Source organism: Magallana gigas, chromosome 2, assembly GCF_963853765.1.
Source record: "Magallana gigas chromosome 2, xbMagGiga1.1, whole genome shotgun sequence".
Taxonomy (NCBI): Eukaryota; Metazoa; Mollusca; class Bivalvia; order Ostreida; family Ostreidae; genus Magallana; species Magallana gigas.
The window spans coordinates 18,458,709-18,480,079 of NC_088854.1; the positions used below are offsets into that span (position 1 = coordinate 18,458,709).

At 34.6% G+C, this 21,371-nt stretch overlaps 2 protein-coding genes and 1 long non-coding RNA gene across 4 annotated transcripts in view; 1 reads left to right on the forward strand and 2 right to left on the reverse strand.

Moving 5' to 3' along the window:
• LOC136272771 (uncharacterized) lies at positions 1 to 1,969 on the reverse strand. The gene has a single exon (XM_066075361.1). It carries the CDS (start codon positions 1,962 to 1,964, stop codon positions 1,221 to 1,223), a length of 744 nt encoding a protein of 247 aa, XP_065931433.1. The 5' UTR covers positions 1,965 to 1,969; the 3' UTR covers positions 1 to 1,220.
• Positions 1,631 to 21,371, forward strand: part of LOC105322264 (LIM/homeobox protein Lhx9) — a 22,532-nt gene continuing 2,791 nt past the window's right edge. Inside the window, exons 1-5 of one of the 2 annotated variants that reach the window (XM_011420905.4) lie at positions 1,638 to 1,772; positions 3,845 to 3,992; positions 4,126 to 4,780; positions 5,486 to 5,691; positions 10,997 to 11,349. In XM_011420905.4, coding sequence (XP_011419207.2) covers positions 4,637 to 4,780; positions 5,486 to 5,691; positions 10,997 to 11,349 — 703 coding nt within the window. In that variant the 5' untranslated portion in view covers positions 1,638 to 1,772; positions 3,845 to 3,992; positions 4,126 to 4,636. Of the gene's footprint in view, positions 1,773 to 3,844; positions 3,993 to 4,125; positions 4,781 to 5,485; positions 5,692 to 10,996; positions 11,350 to 21,371 lie in introns of both variants that reach the window. The other variant, XM_066075360.1, reaches the window with a different exon arrangement.
• LOC117681573 (uncharacterized) overlaps positions 17,842 to 21,371 on the reverse strand; it is a 13,756-nt gene continuing 10,226 nt past the window's right edge. Inside the window, exons 2-3 of the long non-coding RNA XR_004596210.2 lie at positions 18,048 to 18,202; positions 17,842 to 17,942 (exon numbers count right to left, since the gene is read on the reverse strand). This is a non-coding gene — a long non-coding RNA (uncharacterized lncRNA). The remainder of the gene's footprint in view (positions 17,943 to 18,047; positions 18,203 to 21,371) is intronic.

Sequence of the window (21,371 nt, forward strand, 5' to 3'; positions counted from 1 at the left end):
TGAATTTATACTTCATTTTATTGTTAATTTCGATCGGAAATACGTCACAATATGGAGGTGTCCCGTACCACCTTAACTATAACACGGTGGGTTTTAAAATAACAACATAACAGATAACTGTAGATACACAAACGAAATTCAGTCTGAATCATATTCATTGTAAATATGTCATTATCTATATCTATCGATAACAAAGATATATTTACATGCATGCAGTTAAAATATTTATAACTCTACTTAAAAACTGAAGCACTAATTGATATAAATCGCTTGGATTAATCAAAATATACACCAAGAAATGCCATGGTATTAATACAGTATCATATATCTACATTAATTCATTTAAAATAGTATTTACAAACTATTGTATTTGCATATTTTATACATCTACATATCCATTAGAACATCAGTTCAAAACAAAATATGCCACATTCCACTTGGCTCTTTGCAAGATTTACACAAACGGATTTAATATTTTAATTATGAAAAAATTCACACGCATGATTTAAAAATACAAGATGAAAAATATCCAAAACAACGAAGTAAAGTGATGATAAGCCTAAAATGCTGATTAAAAATAAAAGTTTGTCAGACATTAAACTTAAAATCGGAAAAGCTTAATTGCCCAGATGACGAAAAAAAAAAAAAACAAACATCGATCTCCCACGGTGTAATATCCAAAACATCGAAGTAAAGTGATGAGCCTAAAATGCTGACTAAAAATAAAAGTTGGTCAGACATCACACGAAAAATCGGAAAAGCTTAATTGCCCAGGATGAGATGACGGGAAAAAACCTCCAAACATATATTTCAAGCCCACGTTGTAATGAATGTATTTACACATTATTTAATTATAAGGAATTTATAATGTAACAACCTATCAAAAAATGTTCCAAATAAAAATAAATTTTACTTGATCGCGAGGACATAAGGGGGTATATATATTTATGCGCTTTTGATTCCATAGAAGCCATCTCTAATTATCAAAACTTAGCTAAAAGGAAAATTTTTGGGGGGGGGGGGGGGGGGGGGGGTAGGCACAGTTATTATAAATCACTAGTTTTGATGCCTTGATACCGGTAGTCTATCACCGCCGTTTTCCTTTTGGGGAGGATTCGCAAGAGCAACTGTTTCTTGAATACAGTTTACAACGGATTTATGTAATCTATATGTACACAATTTACAAAAGTAAGTCGCAAACTGAATAAAGTTTCAGTTTATTACAAAATGACACACCCGTCATCTTTCTTGGGTGCTGGTGACGCAGTAGCCGGGCGAGTAGGCGACGGTAAAGCACGCTGTTGCGTCTGCGGTCGGCGTGATGCCTGGGAGGACGCAGGGCGACTTTGACCAGCTCTCGTTTGGGTTGGTTGTCTAGCAACACTGCGACCTTGCAACGTAGCAGCGATGCCCTCGATCTTTGACTGGTACTGCTTTATCGGCTCCAAATAGAAACATTCCAACCAGATGTCCCTGAAAAAGAGGATCTTCTGGACGCGACGGGTTTGGCCTCCGATCACAATTTCTTCCGTCACGAGAAATCGGTGCGATACAGCGCTTAGCTCGTAGAACTTATTCATATCCATGCCGCACATTTCCTCGTCCGGGAAAATACATTTGCCGAGGAGTACGTCCGGCGAAAACAGAACGCATAGTACGATGAGGTTGTTGATCTCCTCGTCACTGAGTCTCCTGTAGTTCTGGTAGTCCCGAAGTTTACGGATATTCCGCTCGGTTTTCTCGATGTTCAGGACATAGCAGATACTGTCCAGGTAGTACATTAGCTTGGCTGTCGGGTTCTCGGCTACCTCTACATCTCTGCCAAACTCTTTCACTCCTACGTCAGTCTTTCCAATCAGAGCTGTTGCCATTATTACTTTTTTCTTTCGTTTTCTTGTGAATTTTCCGTCAATTATCTGTACTTTCGTTATTGTAGTATTGTACGATTTAACTTCCGGTAGCATGGACTATGTTTGTAACTTGAAATCTATCTTTAGAGCGAGATAATTTTCAGTGTATGCTAACGAAAGAACTTTGCTTAATTACTCCTAATGTGACTAAAAAATAATATCCGTTGTATTGAGAAATAAATAAACGTTCAAAAAGTAAACAAAATTTTAAATTAATTACATCGTATTTTTTTTTAAACTAGAGATTGAAATACAAATTTGTTAATTTATTTACAGTTATTGATCAATAAACTATCGTAAAATTTACTCGTTTTAGATTTCAACCTCAGAAAATCCTTGCCCTGTATTAAACAAAGCTATATTGTCAGCATAAATTATTGTGTGCTTATGGAATACAGCTTTAGACAATTGATTTGTTATAAATAACGGGCTTTATCCGGGGAGTTGGTTCTTTTATTACAAGTATATATAACCGAATTCTATAGATCACCTAATGGACATAGAAAGGCCCAACTAATAAAAAACGGATAGCATTACGTCACCAACGCCAGGTTTACCTCCGTGGAGCAGGTGCTTTTTGTACCTACATTGAAATATATGTACATAGTTGCATGTGCGCGATCGCACATTCTTTTGATAAGGAAATTCGGCTATTGTATTTAACGTACATTTACATTTCCTTTTAATAACATTACATGATCTTGATGTAATGAGGGTTATATCTGATCCAAACATGAAAATACATCGTATATTACAGTTGTAGATTTCACCTTCAGATCTTCAGATCATGTTTAATTCTCTATCATTATTAGAAAATCAATGTTTAATATGGTTTAGTATAAATATATATTGTCTAATATTTTCATGTCTAATCCATATGCTTTTACATTGAGTTAAAATAAATTGTTTGTTAAAATTGTGTATACTATGTAGAAGCACTTTCCATTATCTTTTGTTTAAAATTTCATTGTTTTAAAATCACTTTATTGTTTTAAATCTAATTTCGATACAGTGCCAATCGTTTTATATCCTGTAATCTATATAGTGCTAGTTGGAATGAATCGAGTGCAATACAAATAGACAATACAACACTTGACTGGTAATTCAGGATTCATTATGTTAAAAATTTCCTCTTTTGCGCTGCTCATCAATATAGTTATTCGTGTATTGTAACGGAAAGTGATTTTCAAGGAAAAGGCTCAAACCGACAAACGCCTCGTACTCAGCATTTCTTTCCGTGTTTAAACTTATATATCTGCAATTATGCATACAAAAAAACTTTAATTGCAAGCAATTGAGAAACATCTGAAAATAACTAGTGCATCTCTCTCTCTCTCTCTCTCTCTCTCTCTCTCTCTCTCTCTCTCTCTCTCTCTCTAAAATCATACATCATACAGATATCAATGAAATATTTTTGAACATAAATATTTTGCTGCATTGAAATTCATCTCATAGATAAGTGAAAGTATGAAATATGCAGGTCTTATCTATATTATTGCATATGAATCTTGCTTATGTACGCATTTTCTGTAGCCACTGCCCATATACCACACACGTCCATGCAATGGACTTCAGATAAGTATGGTAAACATTGTTATTTACATCAATAAGTTACACCAATGTTTACCCAAGGGATCAGAAAAGCAGCCCCTTGTGATCCTAAGTGGGTATTATGTGTTCCGCACTTGCCATAGTGTGAAACATCACATTTTTCTTCTATCTTCAATTGGGTTTATATAAGCCGACATCCTATGCAAGGGGGTATGGGCCTAGTGGTTGCAAAGTTTTCGACTTTCCAAGTACACACCATTCCTTTTACAAAATGTGCAAATATGCTGGTCTATGAGTTTAATTTAAATGTCTACAGAGATATTACCAAGTGCCTCTTCGTTAAGGATAAGAATAAATGTTTCTTTTGTTAAAATACATTTAAGAAAACCCTGCACAGTATAAGAAGATAATGGAGAATCAACATGGTGTCCAGACCTAGCTGTTTCTCTTTATTTTCTAATCCGGATAAAAACAAATCTTGCTGGAAAAAGGGGATTTTGATTGACGTGATAGAAATCTTCGTAAATAAAAGTAAACATTACGATACTATTTTCTGACTTCTAATTTCTGAGGAAAATCAAGAAAGGGTATTAAAAATCAGAAACAGCATTTCATCTGTGCAAAATTGAGCTACGAAAAAAATAAGACATAATTTTTTTTCCAGGAGATAATCCCGCCTTTTTTCACGTGAGGAGTTCAGCATGCGCCTAACTGTTAACCAATCAAAAGTGATCAAGCGGTGTTTGGGCTAACGATGCATCCAGCCGGGCTTCGCGAGAGAATTTTCACGTCTCCGCCCCTTCTGTTAGGCCGCTGAAACAGATTTGAGTAGCAAGAACATAATTCAATACTCGAGTTTGCGTTAGTCGATTTTCCAATGCCAGTCTCATTGGAGAACTATTCACTGTTTGATCAAATTTATAAGTAAATATTTATAAAATAGGACATAATCTTCTTTTTGAAAGTGAAAGGAAACGCGACAGACGACTTCATATTCTGGAGCAAGCGAAACAGGCACACTTTCTTTAGAACTCGGAGGAAGTTTGCAACTGAAAAAAAAGTTTGCAATTGAGATTGAAGAAATTAACATTGCCATTGCCGTACGATGAAAGGCACATATTCCCCCGCGGACGAATTTTGACTTCTGATTCAACTGCACGCGACAGCATCTATATATGGTGGGACTTCAGACTTTGAACTACGGAATGGTAGAGAAGACAAATATGATTTTGTCCGACCATAATACCTTTCCTGACCACACGCCATGCTCCAGGGAATTGTCACAGTTTGACATCAACCAGCACCAGCACCATATGCAGGTAATTTTATTTTATTAACTTTTGGAATTTATGATAATTTTACAAAAATATTCTTAAAAACTGAAATATTATAATTTTAGCTATTTTTTTAATAACATAAATATTCAATTTTTTTATTAACTAATTCGAATATTATTTATTTGAAATGTTAGGATTTTGTTTTTAAGAAGTACACAATTTAAATAGAATTTTCTTCTAGATTTGAACAAAATTTTGTTATTTTTCAAAACAAACATTTGTTTACTTTATAAATATCGGCGTGATAGGGGGTGTGTATGGGATGTAGATTTCTTTGCCGTTATCCCCCGGAACCTATGACACAACACCCCTAAGATCAAAGCAGTATTTGATCAGGAATAGACTACCGGAGTCTGATGATGAAGTGTTAACTTCATTACCGAACCCAGTGGGATTAGCTTAAGTGATAATTATGTTTCAACGGGTACTTCACATTATATCAACCAGACACTCTCAATGTTTACTTTTCAATAAGCTGATCAGGATCCAAATATCAAAACGATTGTTTATCCATTTCATTTAATTCAAAATATATTCTTTTTATGAAGATATTGCAGAATAGCAATTCGTCTGAAATTATTTAAGACATTTATTTAAGACTGATATCTCTTAAAACAATAATTTAAAAAAAAATACAAAGAAAAAAAGCACATTCAAATTACTTAATTATGTTGATTCTTTTTTCAGACCATGCCGGTGTTGAATAAATTCGAGTCTCCAAGTTTCTGTGCCGGGTGCGGATCCAGAATTTTTGACCGGTATTACCTGATGGCCGTTGATAAACAGTGGCATGTGAACTGCCTAAAATGTTGCGAGTGCAAAATTGGTCTGGATTCAGAACTCACCTGCTTTGCACGAGACGGAAATATCTATTGTAAAGAAGATTATTACAGGTAAATTATTGAAATATTGATATCGACAAGATGAAAATATAAAGAAATGAAATAATTGATATCACATATTGTTTTGATTGATTCTAAATTATACGTCTATCAGTTTGAGTAGCACTTGGAAATATTTGGATAGAAATGTTTGCACAATCAATGTGGAATAAAAGACCACGCAATAATTGCGGGTTCCCTCTTATCTCGGATCTCCCAGTAATTTCAAACCCTGGGACACTGCGTGATGCAGTTTTTAAAATAATAATTTTGACAGACTCTTCATACGAAGTATTTTGCGATAATTACGATAAGGGTGCACTAATATCCGAAAAGACTTACTACACTTAAGAGGAAAAAATGCTTCTTTCCTGTTACAGAAATGTCTGTTTTATCAAGACTTCGAAGTGTGAAAGAAAGATAAATAAGTTGACTTTTCTTCTCATTTGTGTCACGGTGTCAATTTGAATTTAAACGCTTCCCTTCCACAAACAAACAGCTTGGGAAATTCGTTTGATAAATATCTTCATCTTAAGAAAGCACTTCAGAAAGTGAATTTGTTTCGAGTCTTAAATCTTTTGCAAACACATTTGATATTGTTATCAATAATCATTTTGAAAACAAGAAAATCTGAGAGCAAAGAAAATATCACAGAACCTTATTGTGAAAATGAGTTTTATTATGACTGAAACTTGACGATAACTTTATTATTATTATCATGGTAATCTCTAACTAATTCTGAAATATAAAATTGTTAATTGCTTTTGCATTTACTTCAAAATAGTCTGAGTTCAAAATGATCGAATTACCTTTGCAGGAAAATTGAAAAGCAGAATAATATATCCTTTAAAAGATTTCAAAAATGAAGTAATTTGTTCTGGGTGGCATTCCATATTAATTTCCTGTTTATTTTAACTCAGAATTTTCTGAAAGAGTTGGGAGTACGGTGGGCGGTCTAGAAGAAGTCTGTAATCCAAAACCCGGGCAGAATAGTAGAATCATATTCTGACTTTTCATTTGTTCACTTTATTGACACCGCGCGAAGGGGCTCTGACGTTTGAAAAGTGGTAAAAAAATGTGCGAGACTCTAGAGAAATTCTTGTGGACCGTTTCACTGAAGGGTGTGATAATACTGCCACGGCGAAAAAAGAGTTTTGTCAAGTTTTCAAAACCTGCACCCCATGACTCCAAATCCACCATGGAGCAAATTTTGTATGTTAGATAATATCCGTTTATCTGTTCATAATTTTAGATGTCTTGAAAGATCAGGTTCTTTGGGGCGTTTAACACTGCCATGAACCAACATGGACCTCTCAGGCGTTTTAAAAAGAAGATCAAACATTGCATAGGTGGTCTGAAATCTAATGTCTTTATTCAGTGTATTTGTTTTTTGAAATGCTGGATTTGGTGTCGAGTTCTGTTTTCCTTTCGATAAGCCGAGTTATTGTGTAACCGTTTTGCAATGTGGCAGAAGTAGATTTTCAAAGGCAAAACACAAAAATTTAAAAAATAAAAATTCTTGTCAAACTTGTAAATCTAGGAATTTTCAAAAGACGTATATCATACAAAAAAACCGTGTAAATTTCAGGGAAAAAATAACAAAAAGTAAAAAATAAAAATTTGGTTAAACTTTTTAATCTAGGAAATTTTAAAAGACGTAGATGATATAGCTCGTTCCTCGGCCATTGCAGACAATATTAGACATACCTGTCTGTTTATTGCAATCTAAATCATTTTTTCCTACCTTTCTCTATGCCAGATATATTTATTTTTAACTTTTTGAACGGCATAAATAATATGTTTATAATTTTGATATGGCTTTTTTTCATTGGAATATGAAAATTCTGCTTTCAAAATACCGGGGTCAAATTCTGTTGTTAAAAAAAATACCAGGTGTAAAAACAATACCAAATGAAACTATGCAAGATAGAATGACGCAAGCCTCGTTCTCCCATTGGTCAGAAATCAACACTTCTTGAAAAGCAGGAATCGGCCTGGCACTTTTTACTTCGCTTGATTTCAAATTTTCATACAATTTCGGTGGTTTGGGGGTTCTATCACTTATGTACCAGAATGACCTAGGTGCAATCAAAGTCAATTGATTTTGCAGGTTTCAATCCCTGAATCAAAATGCCACAACCGGCGTTCGGTGCAAACTCCAAACTTCCAATGCGTCATTTTTTATCCATTTTAGATTTTCCGGCGTTGTATATGTGTACAACCTATATAACGGTATAATGGTCATCATGTGCTTTTTTATCATTCCTAAAAACAGAATTCAAAAGTTAATGTCCTTTCTTAGGTTCACAAGTTGAACAATAGATTTGTTTACAGAGCATCGGCCGATGGAGTTTCGTCCTTACGACATTTTGTAATGTAATGATTATCAAAATATTTGTAGATATTTCTTAATGTGTAAAGTGAGAAGAATCAAGCCATTTTAGCTACAGAGCAATTTGTGTGCCACAGGCATAGAACAAAATGAATCCATTATTTCATCATCGAAACCCAAAATTATCAAACATTTTTTGACTGCCGTTGACACCAGCGTTGTAATATGATTTGTAGCTTTTTAAAAGGATTTTTCTGCTAGCTATTAAAAGTGTCACTCTCTGTTTGGAATATAAGTAAATTGAAACGTCACGATGAATCGGAACTATTTACGTTATTTAAAAAAAATATCAGTTCAAATTATGATTGAATAAATCATTAAATCAAATAAATAATATTTCAATACCAATACTAACGTCAATTTTGTGAGAAATTCGAGAAGAGGAAAAATGGATGAAAACAAGCTTAATTCTTTTATTGTTGACTATCAGATGAAAATCGAGTGCATCATAATCCGATATTATCTTCTTTATTGGCCCTGATAGTAATTGCTTTCACAAATTGAACAGCGGTTGGTCCTCGCCTCCGTGGCATTAGGAATAAAGATTAAGAACCGCATCTTTGTATAGAGTCAACACTGTTAGTTTTATCAATTCATTTATCATAACAAATGTATAACGTCAATACCTCTCAGATAATTAAACTTTTTAGAAATTAAAAATGATTTTAAATTTCCTTGATTGTGATTGAGTAATTTTTTTTTATTTTTTTATCCATTGTAAATTTTGAAATTTCTGAGAGATTTTTATATTGTAAAGCAAAATGAACAATATAATTTTGTCAAATTATTAATTAATATTTAAATTTTATTCATTGATAAGACGTTGTCACATTATAATTTTTACTTCATTTTAAATATTACAAATCATTAAATAACTCTCATCCAAAAATGCCATAAATGCCGATATAGATTTCGTTTCGAATACCAGTACTTTTCAACAGTGTTGTGTTTGGTGATCTTAAAAAGAGGAATTTGAGCCCAAAGATAATTAAGATATATACAAGTTGTTTTTCACTTCAAAGTCTTTTATTTTACTTCAAAGAATTTAATTATTCTGCTACTCACAAGTGCCGTTTCGAGCTTACTTGTACGTATTGTTGATTTGGTGATTATAGTCCAATGATCGTAATCACAGATTTGAGATGTACTATTCCGATAAAGTCTCAGAGTCGAGGAACCGAAGTACCATGACCCAATTCCCAAAAAGCCACTGCTACCTCGTTTCAAACTTAATTCGCACTTGTTACAATTTAGTTTTAATGTAGATACATTTTTTTCTTAATGGCTTTTTATAATCAATTTATAAAAAAAAATTGGTAAATGAATATGATTTGTAAAAAAAAAAAGGAATTGATTCAATTGAAAAATACAGTGCGTAAAAAAAGTACTGTTAAACAATTAAGTTGGTCAATTGGTACTATATGTAGTATGTAAGAGGGAGGAAGTTGGTAGATTGGTGGGGTCAAGGCAGCTGTCTCTGTGTCTGAGAGTGTCCTCCGTGATCCTGAGGGGCTCACAGCGTACTCCAGACAAATACATGTAGTAACCCCATTAACCCGTGCCTACTCTTTATATGTTGCCTTACAACTGCTGTTTGTTTGCATTGCGCGTGTGGTCATGAGACCATCAGATCGTCATTTTATCATCCGGGTATTTTTGTACACCAAAAAACCATTCCGCAATTAGCCATAGAATAACACTGTCATACCTGGTTGCCAAACGGCTACAGATGTGACAGAATAAGCCACTGTGCTCCCTTGGTATACTCTATCCATGTAACTATATCAGATTTTATCCAATCAAATTTAGAGCAAGAAAAACATAAGGTTATTGTACATAAGTATAATGGTATACAGTTAAATGTTTTGGGCTGAGATCCGAGCAAGCAATGAGTTTCAGACATTAGCAGGTATATATACAAAACAGATGAAAATCTGAAATCAGCACTAATCCCTTATATCCGAATTAAAAGTGGAAAGAATGTGCAAGACAGTATACAGATTATCCAGCAGCGTGCTAAAACACAGCAAAGCGATGTTTTATGTGTGTTTTGTAGTTTAATATTCAGTCAATATGATCGTGAAATGCGCTTGAAAACAATGAAAGTGCATGAATTTTACGAGCAGATGAAATTTTGCGCACCTGGCGGTACATGGTCTGCCCATATGGAATATCATTGCGAAAAGATCTCGTAAACTCTCGTTTGATCGCGATCCACCATGTTTGACTGATTAATGTCATAGAAGCCAAAAAACGTATTATCAGACAACTTCTGAGAACATTAGGTGCTTTGATCCATGACGCGAATACGTATTAACAAAGTTTTGTTCCAAGAAAGTTTTTGGAACTTTCTTTTTGCTTAATAATGAGCCAAAATGCTAAAAAGTGTTTTATTTTGAAGGATTTTCTTTTTAACATCCATATGGCGTGTCACATAGCACCAGCTAGGGGGTGTTTTATACGTGATTGTACTCCGTGTTTTATAGTTTTATAGTTTTCAACTTGAACACGTTTGTTAATTACGTATACGGAAGGCCTTCAATCTTCGCGTTGATTTTTCTCTTCATTGTATCTAGAATGAAATGATTACAAATTTTTAAAAATAATGAATAAATCCGTGCAATAGAGCCAAGATGAAAATATTCGGTGTTTTTTCTTTATTAATTTGAAACCTGCATTAAGAAGCCACCTGTCTTAAGCGGCCAGTTTGTCATTGTCCCACAAGTGGCCTCTTAAAACAGGTGCGACTGTAACTTTTTTCAACATCTAATTCGTACATATGAAATATTGTTTGCATTAAGATTAATTTACATTATTTCTATAAACAGTTACATTTAAAGAAGGAAAAAATACATAGGTTGTGCAAGATAATTAAGTTTCAATGTATTAAGACAATTAACTTCCATTTCCTTCCTTTCTTTCTAGGAGGTACGCTGTCAAGCGATGCACGCGGTGTCATCAGGGGATCACGGCAAACGAACTAGTGATGCGCGCCAAGGACTTAGTGTTTCACATCAACTGTTTCACGTGTGCATCGTGTAATAAGACCCTTACTACGGGTGATCAGTTCGGAATGCAGGATGATTTAATATATTGTAGAACAGACTATGAAATCATTTTTCAAGGAGACTATTTCTCGCGCATGCATCCAGCATTGCCGTGTCCAAACAACGGCCATATTCCGTTCTACAATGGAGTCGGAACAGCCGTGCAAAAAGGGCGGCCCCGGAAACGGAAGAACCACGTGATAGATCACGACGGATGTCCACCCGGCATGGGTAAGGAAGTAGTTAATGAAAAATCCCAAAAGTCTCAAATGCGGGTGTCTTGAACTGCCTTTCTTGTCATCTACAATTCATATAGGGTTGCCAATATGGTTAAAACTTGACTCTAAAGATTTTGTTTATTAAAGTTTAAGGTAAAAAATTTCTTTTTTGGAAGAGAAAGTTAGCAAGAAAATTTAAATTTCCTCAATATTCCTCATGGCTGCTTGTTTTACCCCAAACCAAGTCCTAAAGAGAAGCCTAGTTTCCCCCTTGTTTCAATAGACTCCCTGGTCGTTCATTTCATTAAAAGGAAACAATGACCTTCATCACCTGCTTACTTTTTTTTTTTTACTTTTGTTATAAAAATCTCTTTTGAGCGGTTTCTTATATGAATGAATCGTTTATTTTGGGGGTCTCATGTTCAAATTGTATTGCCGGATTGAGAACAAACTCAACGGAAGGAAGACATACATTGAATTTTGTTCACAAATTTAAAATCATTTGTAAAATAAACACAAAAAATAAAATCAATAGTAGCTGGAGGAGCAGCAGGTCCATTTTTGTTTTACCGGTGATTTTTGTGTACAAACTGCTGTTTAAGTTCAGATTTCTATTCAGATTCTATTTGCGCTAGAAGCTGCGACTAGAAGAGCTTAAGATGAAAAACCAACGAACTATTTAGAAAGCAAATACGAACATGTCAAGAAAGATTTAAATATGTTATGACGGACAACAATGTCGATGGTCGGACCAAATATTTACAGTATCCACTCGTAAAGTATCCACCGGATCCCGTAGATTGCGCCGTCTGGCGGCCGGGACATTACTAGTTCAGTGAGTGATGGGGTATGATGACCATGCTGAAGTTTCGACTGAACGTTCAGCCAATGATAAATGATTCAATATTTTCGGCATATTTATAGCCCGAGTTGTGACTTTGTGCTTTAGGGTAAATGGTTGTGCTGGCTTCTTTGGCAGAATTTTTATGTTCTTGAAATATTCATTGAAAACAGTCATGTTTCCTTATCTTCAAAAACTCTTGGCAATATCAATCGAGGGTTTTATATGACAGATGTATTTCTTCTTCGCTTGTCCTCCGAATTTAGGATTTTTTTTGCTTTTGGCATACTTCTTTCCGATTGAAGTATTTTCTTTCAATAGGGGCCCCGTATACCATCGACAAATTCTTTTTAAAGGGTTAAAGCCTTCACCAGCGTATTTATAAGACAGCGTCCATCATGCTGTTTCTTTGTTTTGCTCTCTGGCACCTTAAAAAGACCACAGAATTGGTCCTGGAGGTATCGGGTCGTCCCTAGTTTGTGACTATGGCGTGTTACTTCACCAGGGAGGGTCCTGCTGTGTCAGAGCTCAGGAGTCGCTTCACTCGGACATAGAGTGAATTTAGTCATCTCGGGGTGACGAAATTGACATCGATTTCATCGCGCGGGTCAGGGGCGTTCACACAATGTACTCCTAAAGGTTCCAGTTTTCATACATTCTTTAATCGCCCCTTACTCCACAATGGCGAGAATTCTTGATATTTCTTCATGTACTTAGCAAGATTCACATCAAAATCAGGGGCAGATTGATATCGTGATGTAACGAAAATATGGCTCCGCAAGAAAACTCTTGTCATAAGAAAGCCCCTCTCTCCCCGCGGTCCGGGGGTAGGTCTCCCCGCGGTCCGGGGGTAGGTTTAACAGGAAGATAAGCAGAGTCTTTATCCTTTTTTCAAAACGGTGCACGTGAAATTAGCTGTGAAATCGTTCCTCTGTACTCCATCGACACCCAGCATGAAAAAGCTCCGAGATTCCGAGAGTTGTAGTTAGGAGTTGATTTATCGCTCTCGTTTCATATCTCTTCAACTTATCTAACAACAATATAATCATGTTCGATAATTAATAATGGCACTTAAGTTTTCCAGACCGAACAACTGACACGGTTAAAACGCTATCTCCCTCCCGTCAAACGCAATCAGAGGCAGGGTTTCTCCCCCAAAAACCCAAACATTTCGTAATCATTCAAGTTGTTGAGCTCGCTATTGCGATTGTCATTCATTTGCAGTTTAATTATGAAATATAGACCACACCAAAATCATTTCTGAGATGGTGGCAGTTTGAAAATAGAATTTTTATTTGACACTTTAAATGAACTCATAAAAAATACATAACCGAAACAATTTTTACGATCTTCGTTTTCAGCGGGATTATTTGCCACGAGGGTATTCCTATTCTGGTACCATTTCGTTTTAGTTTTACGTAATGTGCACGGTATGTTAAAATCAACCCTAGTCTCAGTTATACCTAAATACACACTGATAAAATGTATGTTTATTTTTATAAACCCCCGTACAATCAGAGATGTGTGTTTATTGTTTTCTGGGAAGGATTAGATAATCCGCAAGAAGGCTTAATCTGTCTGCGGTTGACATCGTTTGTAATATTTATCTCCAGTAAGCTTGGATAAGATTATATTTTTCTACAAAAAACAATATATGACGGGTACGAATTACATTATGGTTTATTCACAAAGCTTCCAGCATGTCATCAATGTTACAAGATGCTTGGAGAATATCTGAAATATTAAAATATTAGATTACATAATTGAGGTCATGCTCCGGTTTAAACAATTCGCAAACATTCTGATAAATAATCAAGTTATGCAATGCAAATAATTTTCTTTTCCAGATACCTTATCGTATTTTCTTGTACAATAAAACACATGCCATTCTGAGTATGTTACTTATCGTTATCTCAACTTTCTACAGCTGATAAAGAGTCATATTCATATTTTTATTACAAACAATTCATAAATGCCAACACTTATTTCTTTCCATTACCTAAAACTTTCTCCCTTTTAAATCAATTTTTTTATATTCATATTTTTTTCTTTCTTAAAATCAATTAGTATTTAATATTCATATTTTTTTCTTTCCATATGCAATGTATTGAATATTAATCAATATGAATTCACAATCATTTTTATTTTATTTTACTGGAGTAATTTGAAACAAATCACACATTTTAACAGTTAAAATCATTTTGGACTATGCCAATTTTTACTGAAGAATAAACATTAAAATAGAGGCCTCTTCCGCTGTTTTTTCCGCTGCTATGTGCGGATTTTTTGTCAATCATTTTAGACAGATATCTGCAAAACACATCATGGCTGAAAACTCATCCCTCGTGTCAAACAAATCTCACGCCCTTGGTTTGGATCGCCATAATAATGTGGCCACCAGTGAAGAGTTCTCCTCATACTTTGTTCTCGAAGTTTATATTAATGTCTGTTATTTTTTATTTTGATTTGCGAAAGTATTCGCATATGATGTATAGTTTATGTTTATATATACTATTTATATATGTTTTTTAAAATTCGTATATCAAAGAATATTAAGGATGTTTTCCTCTCAGAGAAAGATGGAGAGAAAAACCGAGAGAAAGATAGAAAGATTTAAGTATCATTCACATTGCCTGTGTACTGAAGTTAATAGAAATGGAAGTGACAATCTTGTTCTCGACATTCCGTTATAAGAAACTCTTAATTTTGACCACAAGACACAGGAAATTGACAATTATTAACAAGAGTTGACATGGCCAAGACAAATATGGCGATTGACGCTCTCAATACGTGATTATGTTGGAAGCCTTTCCAATGAAATTAGTTTGTTGTGGATAAAAAAAAAAACGAAATTAAATGTTTGAGTTCATAATAGTATCAAATAAATCCGATCATCGTTGTATCGGGGAAATATTTAACATCTTTGATTTGCTCCTTTTTGTGATGAATAGGAGAAATTGAATTATTTGTGTAAATACGATGAAGTATTTGAACAAAGCGAGCAATACCACCATATACAATGTGGAATTCATTGAGACGTGTTCTTGAGAGTAAATCATTTTATTGATTTAAATTTTTTTTTAAATTAGTGAGAAATACATGCCGAACCGTTTGCGTCGTTTGTTCACAGCCAATTTGCCACCTATTTCTGTCGCCCAACAAAGAGAATCCAAGAGGTCATACTCTTAGAATAGGAAGAGCTACTAACGAGTGTTTTATTTTTGCCAAAAATAAACATCTTAAAAGTTACTACAATTCAAGTTAGTTTTAATATATTTTGGAAATCAATTTTTGGCATTTATTCCAAATTTTTTCTAATATTTATTTTGGATTAACATGGCCCAAGAAGTGTTTTTGGTTTCGGAAATTAATAGTTTTACCAAAACTTTTAATTGTCATGTGTGAGAAATTCTCAATATGCAGTTTTGGAAACGCTACGACATATAGAAATTCCCTATCTTCCTTTTATCAAGAAGAATCATGATAACAATTTTAATTGTACCTTTGGCAGGAGGGTAATTGACGGATATTAATGCGCGGACGAGCAGTTACACCCCCAATGTTATCTTCCACTGTAACCCAAAACGTGCGAACTGCAATATGGACTATTGTTAATGAATCATTAAAGTATGGATTAATCAATACAAAAATTTCCCTTGTTTTCTTCGCTGGGTTTTGGAGTTAAACCTCTGTTTTGACGCGGCGAATTGATTCGATGATCCCGTTCATGTCACGTCTTCTCGTTAGATATTCATCTTAACGATTTTGAAAAAAAAAAGTTCATCCATTTCTTAACATATATATCAATTGATAACAAAGTCATCTACCAATATGACCAAGTCATCTGCCGATTCTGCCAAATATGTTACACCGGTGAAGAGAACAGAAAATTCGAGTTCTAAATTTGATGGGTGTCTAAAGAAAATAGTTCTTTGATAGCTGTGTATGTGTATCAAAATTCAACCTTGCCAAAAGCATTCAAACCAGACATTATTATCTTGCGTACATGTTAATAACAGTTTTTAAAAATTTTCTATTGTCCTGTAAACCCCCGGCTTTTGTTGTGAGGTTCGCCATAGTACGATCATCCCCACTATGTACCAACCACGTGATAAATTCCAAGTCACTTGAACCCTGGATTACGCTGTCGGGGTCCCAAACAAGCTTGGACACTTTAGCAAATACCCCTTTGTGGGTAAACAATAGGGCATTATTTGACATTTTTGCCGTGAAAAGACCCGAGGATGTGTCCAGTCTTTGAAAACTTTATCAAGAGTTGATCGAATGTTACTCGAGGCAAAAACCTCAGAAGATGTCAAAATCGCCGCAAGCCTTTCTCCTTTCTTTTAGCTTGAACAGTTCGGTCGACTACGTTTTAAAGTGGCAGGTAGTCCTTAAAAGAAGTTCACCACTCTACTTGAGGGAACTATTTGATATTTTTAACATTTCTTTTATCTTTATAGAAATTTCATCGCTTGATTTCTAAGTAACGAGAATAACTAAACGTGAACTGTAGTATTTTTGTGGTCAAATCTTTGCAAAAAAAAAAACCCAAGCCGAACCTTTTTTTCTTTCTAAAATTATGACCAGGGAAAATGTGTGGCAAACAATAACAGTATACGCACATTGAATAATTCGACTTTTTTCGTCCTTTTGTGCGTCGAGTTGAATGGTTCCTGCTTCTTTGAATTCCTCTGTCTAACAGGTTTCAAAGACATGGCGAGGTTCTTGTGTTTTCTTGATGTCGGATTTTTATGTGGATTGCCTCTCCCCGGATTTGTTTTATCTATTTATTATATTCCTCTGCTTTCAATTAAATAAAACGAACTAATTTTCATTACAAATTATACACGATCCTCCCCCTTGACTTCCTTTCATTAGTGCGACCCTTTTTGTCTCGTTGGAACCGTCTGCTCGCCGACTTTGACAAACCGATTGGCGTAGGTTTCACTAATTCCCTGGATATTTGGGAATTAACCTTGCTTGTGGGATGGGACTAAAGTTGTTAAATAAAATTAAAGTAAGTATTCGTGCGCTGTCGGGAACCAAAGCGCCGCAAAGCTATATTTTTTATCACTTGAGAAAACTCTTTTACTGTGTGCAGACATTACTACTGATAGAAGCAAATCTGAACATCATAAAATAAGAATAATCATGAATAACGGTTTTAGATATTCTATCATTTTTTTTAATTTTAAATTTCCTTACATCAGATATATATAAGTAACTCAAACTTGGTAAACGGTATTTATGAATATATCTTTTTAAAATGTTTACCATTATAGTTTTCAGCTGTTATGCTGAAAAAACAACGTGGCACAGACTCTAGACTCAGGTGTTTGTAGGGCTATAGTAGACGGAGAGAACTATGCGAGCTATGTTCCCTGGTCCTTTGAAAGGCGAGCCTGCTGTCACTGACTCTTACCGCCGCTATCATTTCTAGCCGCCAGAAAATGTGACCCACACGACCTCGCTATAAACATAGCGTCCGGCTGATAAAATATCTTAAGACAATAATATAAAACCAGGGATACTTAACCCGGAGCGATAACCTGCAAGCACGGATACATTCAACTCTCTCCATCTTCTCTCTTTCTTACCCCCTTTTCATAATGAAATTTATAAATTGCACATACATGTATTCACAGTAAATCAGCCAAAACCTTTATTCTATATTTTAAATGTTTATTTGTTGAAAAAAAGATTTTTTGACAATATCTCTGTGGTTTGTAGAATGTTGAATACACCAAAGGGCTTCATATAAACTGCAAGAAAAGAGTTATAATTATCTTTTACTTTTTAAAAAGATGTTAAAAATGAAACACAAAATGTAATGATAAGACCAGAAATGAAAACGCGGGTTGTCTTACTTGAATTGTGAACTGACTCTTCTTGAATTAGTAAAGTTTTCAGTTCCGTCGCCAATTGTACGGTAGTCGGTAAATTGGGTGACCAAGAACCGGCAGCACTCTGCCGTTCACCTGATTGACTTGGCGGGCCCCTAATCCTGTTGATCTTCTGAATACTATAATAGGAAACACTCTATTTAATGCAATGATGAAGGATGGTTTCTTAATGGACACATTTTTATGAATGAAAAATCGTGACTAACATAAGTAGTAAGAGTGGCCACTAGTACAAATCCACTCGACAACAAAAAGTTCCGGATCCTTACTGGTATCACAGGTTTAATCAACTTCCGGTGAGTTTTTCGTTTTCGCCGCGTCTTTTTTGACATGGGCGGTATTTTTTTCTTCTTCGTAGAGGGTGGGAGCAAAATATCAATTCCTGTTATCCCCTTAGAGACTATACAGATTTTATTCCAGACTAAGAAATCAGATTTTCAACCGTTATGTGTTTTTCATTTTAAAGGTATAATATATGGAAATACTGGGAGAAAAAGTTATACACATGGTTAAAAAAAATATACAAAAAACTAAATGAGAGACGCGTATGAGTGAGTTTTGTAGTCAGCCTCGCTTTCAAAACTGTCATTATCAATTAAGTCTTTATGATAACAAAAAATGTTCAAAGCCAAGCAAGACGAGTGTAAGTTAATCGGTTACGTTCAAAACTCGGTCAGATATATTGAATTACATCTAAGCCTTCGCTCAATTCAGAATTATTATAGCGTAGATTTGTCATTCATATACCTGCAAGTAGATCAGTTTCTATGATAAATTTACTTTGATTTGTGACAAATGTTAACCGAACCGTTGTCAAATATTTACTTTTTCCGGAACAATTTTAAGAGCTTTCCGAATATTTGACCATGGTTTACAATGTTTTGGGAATATAACAGAAATATCCAATTTTGTACACAGAGATTTTAATCCATGGACCTCGGGAATATTTACATTTAAACTTGTGACGGTTTTCCTAAATCTCTCGAAATGAAAATGAAATAACGAAAAAAAAATCGTTGACGTATCAATACAGAGTTTAGTAAAAGACATTCGTGTCTGATTGTAATCAATAAAATAATTAGAATCTTACACTTCATTTTGAAATTTCATTAGAAATTGTTTTTAGTGTGTATTGTTTAGGACGTGAACTGCCATATTTGTTCATCTTAAGCAAATACTTATATTTCTACCTTTATTCACGTTTTGATTTAAAGTCTTATTGATTGTCAAAATTATTTCATAGATAAATGGAATTCCTTATCCGGTTTCGCAAATAGATGCATTTGTACTCACTTTACCCATCACCTCCTTTCCCATAATTCACAAAACCTAAGCTTCCATAACTTACTGCAAAAAAACATCCTGAAAGCTTTAATCGCCAGAAATAGATCTGTATACAATTATATGTGAATATATTTCAGAAACCGTTTTCTTTAAAGATAGGGTTTATTTCGTGTAGAGCAATAATTTGTTTGCAGAGCGGTTATGGTTTCAGAATATATAAATTTTGAGTACCCCTTTTCTCGTCGTAAATTATCCCCCCTTTTCCGTGACTTAGATAACGAGAGGCTGATTTATTGCCATCTTGATCAGACATGAAAATGTCAGCTTAGAAATTTTACCAGATGTTGAAAGAAAACAGAATGTACACGGAAAATATTTTCCGTCGTTACCAGTCGAAATTTTCTGCTGCTTAGCATATATTCTAGACATTAATAATAAATATTATGTGATTTCAATTCACCTTTTAAAAATGACAAATTCTGAAGATGGATCGTTTCATTGTATTATTTATAAACATTTCTTTAATAATTAAACAAGAAAAATCAAATATTTTATTTTTTTTAATTTATTTTTCTGTCCCCTCTTACGCATCCTTGCTTAAATATTTAACTATCAGTTCTAATTTTTGAAGTCATTTATTCAAGACCTAATAATACTTGCAAAGAAAAAAAAGAAGATTTAAACCTAATGCAGACAAATGTTGATATTTATATTTTTTTCTTTACACTTATAAACATATCATTTCCTAAATATCAGCTTTGAGATGGTTGGTACTACGGCTGTTTCCATATGTATCTATATCGTATCAAATTAAAATAGGTGTCATAAAAAACAGACAAGATAACGGAGCGCGCAGATGAAATCCGAACGGCTCTGGATAATGTCGGAATGATTGATACGAGCGTTTGGTAACCACGTGACAAATAAGAAGAATCTGATTTCAGACATTGTAATCAAAGACTAGTTTTATTTGACGTATGTGTGACTGATACCGATGTTTAAAACATGCAAATTAAACTAAGAGTATGCAGAATGTTTGAATATTAATTATGAAAGAAGGACGTTGTTTATAGCACATTTTGTTTAAAAATTCTCTTTCTTTCTTGGTTAAATTTCTTTTGTTCGGGGGAGGGGATGTTTTTGTGTTCTTGGTTGTTTCTAACTTAATTATAGTTATTCGAGTATCGCTGCTCCTTTTTCTGAATAGTCTCCGTGCGTCTAGAATGTAGATATCTTGTTGTCGTTCTTTGAATTGATGGACAGATTCTGGCAGTTGACAGAACACTCAACAGGTGCTCGCTATTGTTAAGCCTCCTGTTATCGAAACAACATATATTTCTCTCTCTTTTTTACGAGACCCCCAAAAGATAGCAGCAGATAAATTATGCGGATCGGAGAGGGATACATAACTTTGTTCACGGCACAGTGTTCCTCACCGAGTCTAATGAATTTTATGATACCTTTTATCGTTTTCTAAGTTGTCTGGTATTAGCTAGTTTGTGGGAGGTCACATTATGGCCCCCATCTTTCTCTTAGACAAAAGGATGCTCGTGGTGGAAACTTCACCCGGCTTTTATGTGTGTTTTAGATGCGGGATTGTCGTCTTACAAGCTGTAAAGAAATTACTAGTCGTTCTATTATTTTGGCGCTTGTCTATTACCGGCGTTCCGTTGCTTATCACGGAAACTGTCTTGCCATCAGATCCTGTCGGGAGATATCATTGTTATTCAGTGACGCTGACCAACTACTGGTCTGCGTCTTTCAGAGGCTTGTCGTAATGACCATTATTCCTTATCGTAGAATGAATGTACCTTTCACTGCTATCTGTCGATAATCAATGCTTCTTATTTCGCAGAAAACGTCATTATATGATTCATTATGCAAACCGTGTCCCTTTTTCATGCTGCCAGCAATTAGTAAAACAACAGTAATGAAATGAGACAAATAAAAACCAAAAACTTTCGTTAAACTACATACCTTAATGAGATGACTTTTTTCTTTCAA